General features: G+C 36.4%; 1 protein-coding gene across 1 annotated transcript; it reads left to right on the top strand.

The window, feature by feature from the left end:
* Positions 1-4,287: 4,287 nt before the first annotated feature.
* PRPS1L1 (phosphoribosyl pyrophosphate synthetase 1 like 1) lies at positions 4,288-5,371 on the top strand. The gene has a single exon (XM_059172655.1). It carries the CDS (start codon positions 4,388-4,390, stop codon positions 5,342-5,344), a length of 957 nt encoding a protein of 318 aa, XP_059028638.1. The 5' UTR covers positions 4,288-4,387; the 3' UTR covers positions 5,345-5,371.
* The last annotated feature ends 481 nt before the right edge of the window (positions 5,372-5,852 follow it).

The following is a 5,852-nucleotide window of genomic DNA, read 5'->3' as shown; positions in this document are numbered from 1 at the left end:
CACTGAACTATTCCAAACCATACCTCACTCATTTTTTTACTTATGTGAATGGATAATTGGTCTTAATTTTTATTATGAGGATTAATTAACTGGTGACCATTGAAAAGAAAAAAATACAATGTCTTTAAAATAGGTCTGAAGAGCTTATATGGTCCTTGTCAAATGGTTTTGTCAAAATAAAATTAACATGAGTATCTTTTCACTAATTTCATGAAACTATTATTCTACACAAGAAGAGAAAGATCTATCATCAAAACCTGCTTGAGAAGACTTGAAAATATTTCACATAAATATTAGGGAGAGATTTCTCATTTGTAATTTACTAATTATGGAACCTCTCCATATACTGCTTCATCTATCATTGCAATTATATATTACTTAGCATAAGTAACATCACTTTATTCCAAGATTATTATTTCATGCTAGGATTTTCAAACTCTCCAGAATTTTTTTTTTTAATTTGAAAGTGTTTCAAAAATATCCTTATGTGTCTACAATAATACACTCAGAATTAAAGTGACATTTCTGAATCACAAAATTTTTTCCTTTCTCCTATTTGTTTCACTCAGCTTTACCTAATCACTATCTTCACATCTATTGTATAAAATGACAGATTTCCAACTAAAAGCTCACTAAACGCACACAGTAGTCAACTCTAATTGTAAAAAATTACAAAACAAACTTTAAAGCATTTCTACCAATGTAAAGCTCAGTGGGACATTTTCTCAAAGTATTGTGGATGATTATTATGAGCAAAATAAATGAGGTAAGGTAATGTTACAATAACAATCTGGAACTATGAGTCAAATGAGTAAGATTAAAGGCACAAAGAAACTCTTCCTAATAAACAAGCAGATAACTGCTGGAAATAAAAATATGTTCCTTGTTTGAAATTAACTGCCAAACATTCTCAACCTACACAAAGCTGTCATAAAGGACATCTAAATCTGTCCTTGTTTGTAACATGTGTTGTGACAAGATTTGACAGTTTATCAAAGAACTATAATTGCCACCTAAACATCTAGCATTTTGTCAACTGCAAGTATGTTTAGTGAAAGCATTTATTTTACTTAAAATACAACAACTGTTTTTCTCTACTTTCTAAAAGAATTGACTGAATTTCTTTTCTCCTTAGATGATCAAGCTGCATCAGGGCTCTCTCTTTGAATTATTTATGTGTCAATTGGGAAGGGTAAAAGAATAATCAGTAAGGCAAGAAACTATTTCCAAGGGAATGAATATATATATATATATATATATATATATATATATATATATATATATATTTTTTTTTTTTTTTTTTCCTGGCTATTGACTCAAAAGACCTTCAAAATGTAGCAATTCTCACAGATCTGTAGAGATGACATTTAAATACACTTGCCTTGGGAAGGAGAAAGGTAGGCATTTTCTCTATACCACAATTTATTTATCCAGAGTAATTTATTAATAGATGATGTCTTAAATATAGAGAATGTGTTCTTCAATAGGCATTATTCCTACCCATAACTTCTGTTCGAAACAGCCAGTGATAAGATAAATGTCTTTATCAACCTACAGAGACCAAGGTAAACAGGAGCTAAATCCCCTTGCAACAGATTCACGTAACAGAAATGTCAGAGTAATAAAGATATTTCCATGACACTGCCAATTGTTCATTTCTTTTCAGAAATAATTTTTTGGAGAATTTTCTAGTCTCAGGTTTAGGGCTTTGTTCTTTGTTGTAGTTGTTTGATAATACAAAGTTACATTTTTAGCAAAAGTTTCTGCCTGACTTTTAAATTTTTCCTTCATTTTCATAAACCTCAAAGAAAAATGATAGATTGAGAAAAACTCTATTTGGAAATTCAGGAATCCCATATTTTAGTGCACACTCTGCCTCTAATTAGCTGTTTGATCCCAGACAAGTTGCTTCATTTCTCTGGGTCTCCGCTCTCTGTCTGTGAATCAGGATGCTGGACTGGAAGGTCTCGAAGGCCATTTTCATCTTTAACATTTTATGATTTCAGACAAATCCCTGGAACTACGAGGTGTTGCAACAGCCAGAACTTGGAGCAAAAATAGCAGCAAGACAAAAATTTCTCCTACTTAACACCTCAAGGAAAATGCAACCAACTATGTGTTTTTAATGTTTACATTAGCATTCAGTCCTATTTAGGTAATAATAGATCTATTTAAAAATCTGTTTTGTTTTTCTTTAAAAACTGAAAAATGTGTGACACGTTGAGAACACTAAGAGAAAAATCATTTTAATTGAAGCTGCAAGTACTTTTTAGTGCTGCTAAATTAAGCCACAGAATTTTCTTTAGAAATCACTGTATGTAGCCAGGCTGAGGAAGAGAATTATATAGTATAGATGTTTCTGCTGATTTTATGATAGGAAGGAACATGAATGGAGGGTTGTGGACAGAAATGACCTGGCAATAAAGTGTCTGAATTAAAAAATGGGCAGATGCTGATGTTGGAGAAAGATGTGACTGGATCAGCAGCAGGACATTTTGATTTAGTCTTTTTGACATAGTTGTTTACATGGCTTTATAATAATAGCACATTTAATATACTTTTTTCCCTAGTAAAATATTGTGTTTCACAGACATTGTCAAATCTTCCCATTTCTATTACCTACTCCAATTCCTGAGCTTATCCTATCAGTGAAACCAAAACCAGTGGGAGAACTCAAAAGTAGGGTGTGAAAATATATTCAACAAATTATTTAGGAATTTCAAAATACAAAAAAAAAAAAAAAATGGTTACTTGACTTTTGGCTAAATCAAAATGTTCCAGAAACAAATGTCAGTCACACAACTGGCGGGATAAAAATGTATGATCTATATCTGATGCCTCCATTATTTTTATGAGACAGTTTGTTATTGAAATTCCTGGTATCTATTGTCCCTTCCACTTCTTTCCTCATTACTCTAAACCCCAATGCACTTAAGTACTTAAGCTATGTACTTAAAATTTGCTAACACTTAATCATCTTATATGTTTTATTAGTGCTTTTTTTATTATAGAAAGTAATGGAAGTTCCAATACTACATTGATAGATGGCAATAAAATGTGACAGCCCTCCTTCACCCCAAATTCCCACCCACCTACTCCGTCCTTCACACCAAACTCCCACCTATCTACTCCTCTCTCCAAAGATAATCATAATAAAAAGAATCTCCACAATGATTTGATGTTTTTACTATTACTTATTACTTACTACTTATTAAATACATAAATTTCATATTATATATATCATTTTGACTGTGTTTTTTACTGTATTTATATATATATGTATACATATATATATATAAATGTATATATATCATTTTGACTGTGTTTTTTACTGTATTTCTACTATAGTTAGAAATATCTTGGGGATATTTCCATATGACTACACATAAATCAGCTTCTTTAATGGCTGCTGATGTGATAATTTACATTATATAATCATACATTATATGTAAATTTCCTATTGATGGACATTTATTAGTTTCCACCTATTATAAGTAATTCTAGAGAGACTACTACTTGTCAATCACCATCTTATATTCTGTAAATGGTACAACACTTGACACACAGAATACCTGAGGAAGTATTGACAGAATGAATTAATACAGCAACAAGTAACATTATCAATGTATTTTGGGGATGCCTATGAATATTCCCATTGAGTAGATTCCTAGAAATGGATATGTCCGGTCAAAAGATATACAAAATTTCCCTTGCAAAATTTATACACTTAACACATTCTCTAACAACAGAGATGTTATCTAATAGTTTGGGCCCACCTGGTGTGTGAAAATGATTGGCATTTTCCTGATTATTAGCATTTTTTTCCATATGTTTATAACTTCCTCCCCTACCCCCCCCAAGCTATGTATACTACTTCCAAACTATTTTGCTCATCTTCTTCCTTACTCTATCAGAAAGAATACAGCCTAAACTGTATTTTAGACTTTTTCCTCCAGTCTGTAACTATCCTTTTAAACATATACATCTCTTATGCTGCAGAAGTTCTACATTTTTTTAAATTTTTTATTTTTTATAAACATATATTTTTATCCCCAGGGGTACAGGTCTGTGAAAAGTTCTACATTTTTATGTGTTTGAATTTGTTTCGCAGCCGTAGGGAACTACTATAGACACCAAGAGAAGAAAACAAATCCATGAACTGAAGAAAGACTTGATTTTTCTCAGTTTTAAAGTGCGAAGTGGGGGCCAAACAGGATTTTTTTTTCTGAAGACCCAAGGTGCCCGTAGAGCGGTTCGTGGCCGGAAGTGGGACTGTAACCGCCCAGTAACAACCGGAAGTCCTTATTTATCCGGCGGTCGGACTTCGGTTGGGATCCTGGCAGCCGGGGTGATCGCTGGACGGAGAGTGCCTGGAGTGACTGACCAAATGCCAAATATCAAAATCTTCGGAGGCAGCTCCCACCAGGACTTATCCCAGAAAATTGCCGACCGCCTGGGCCTGGAGCTAGGCAAGGTGGTGACGAAGAAATTCAGTAACCAGGAGACGTGTGTGGAAATTGGCGAGAGCGTGAGGGGAGAGGATGTCTACATCGTGCAGAGTGGTTGTGGCGAAATCAACGACAGCCTCATGGAGCTTTTGATCATGATTAATGCCTGCAAGATCGCTTCAGCCAGCCGGGTTACTGCCGTCATCCCATGCTTCCCTTATGCCCGGCAGGATAAGAAGGATAAGAGCCGGGCCCCCATATCCGCCAAGCTTGTGGCGAATATGCTGTCTATAGCAGGTGCAGACCATATCATCACCATGGATTTACATGCTTCTCAGATTCAGGGCTTTTTTGATATCCCCGTAGACAATCTGTATGCGGAGCCAGCTGTCCTGAGGTGGATAAGGGAGAACATCTCTGAGTGGAGGAACTGCATTGTTGTCTCACCGGACGCGGGTGGAGCTAAGCGAGTGACCTCCATCGCAGACTGGTTGAACGTGGACTTCGCCTTGATTCACAAAGAACGGAAGAAGGCCAACGAAGTGGACCGCATGGTGCTAGTGGGAGACGTGAGGGATCGTGTGGCTATCCTGGTGGATGACATGGCTGATACCTGTGGCACCATCTGTCACGCAGCTGACAAACTCCTCTCAGCGGGAGCCACCAAAGTTTATGCGATCTTGACTCACGGAATCTTTTCCGGGCCGGCCATTGCTCGCATCAACAGTGCATGCTTTGAAGCAGTGGTAGTCACCAATACCATACCTCAGGAGGATAAGATGAAGCAGTGCCCCAGAATACAGGTGATCGACATCTCCATGATCCTTGCAGAAGCCATCAGGAGAACTCACAATGGGGAATCTGTTTCCTACCTGTTCAGCCATGTCCCTTTATAACAGAATTCTGTTTTAAAATAAAATAAGATAAAAATCAAAATATACCTTGCTTCTTGTTTGTTTATTTATCCCCCCCCCCCGCCTTGGAATTTTATGGAAAGTTCAGTAGAAGACCCAGCTTGCCCAGGTGTGACTTTCTACCTCCCACATCGGGTATATTAAGGTTTATCTTAAATTGAGAGGAGACAGATTGAGGATAATTGCTGGGATTTTTCTCTCTGGGTTGTCTCATTCTGGCTTCTTTGATTATTTTGTGAACCTTGCAGCTTTAACTACAGTTCAGCTACTGATTTCAGACTTTGAGGGTGTTGTGTGGAGGTGTTTGAAAGTGATTAGGGAGGTTTAGACTACATGTGAATGCTTCAGGATAAATAGCAACTACAGCCAACCTCAACCACCAACCTCACCACTACCCTTTCCTACCATCCTCTATTCCCTTTTCTCCCCCCCTCTTCTGAGCTGTTCCCCCTCTCATTTGTCACAAGCTCTTCAAGATGCATGCTAAACC

The sequence above is a fragment of the Mustela lutreola genome, chromosome 4 (genome assembly GCF_030435805.1).
Source record: "Mustela lutreola isolate mMusLut2 chromosome 4, mMusLut2.pri, whole genome shotgun sequence".
In the NCBI taxonomy this organism is placed as follows: domain Eukaryota; kingdom Metazoa; phylum Chordata; class Mammalia; order Carnivora; family Mustelidae; genus Mustela; species Mustela lutreola.
The sequence above is the reverse complement of the archived record's forward strand: the minus strand, read 5'-3'. Positions and strand labels throughout refer to the sequence as shown.

What these genes read in the sequence shown, in the direction of transcription:
- PRPS1L1 (XM_059172655.1), top strand. Translation starts at nt 4,388, where the DNA reads ATGCCAAATATCAAAATCTTCGGAGGCAGCTCCCACCAGGACTTATCC.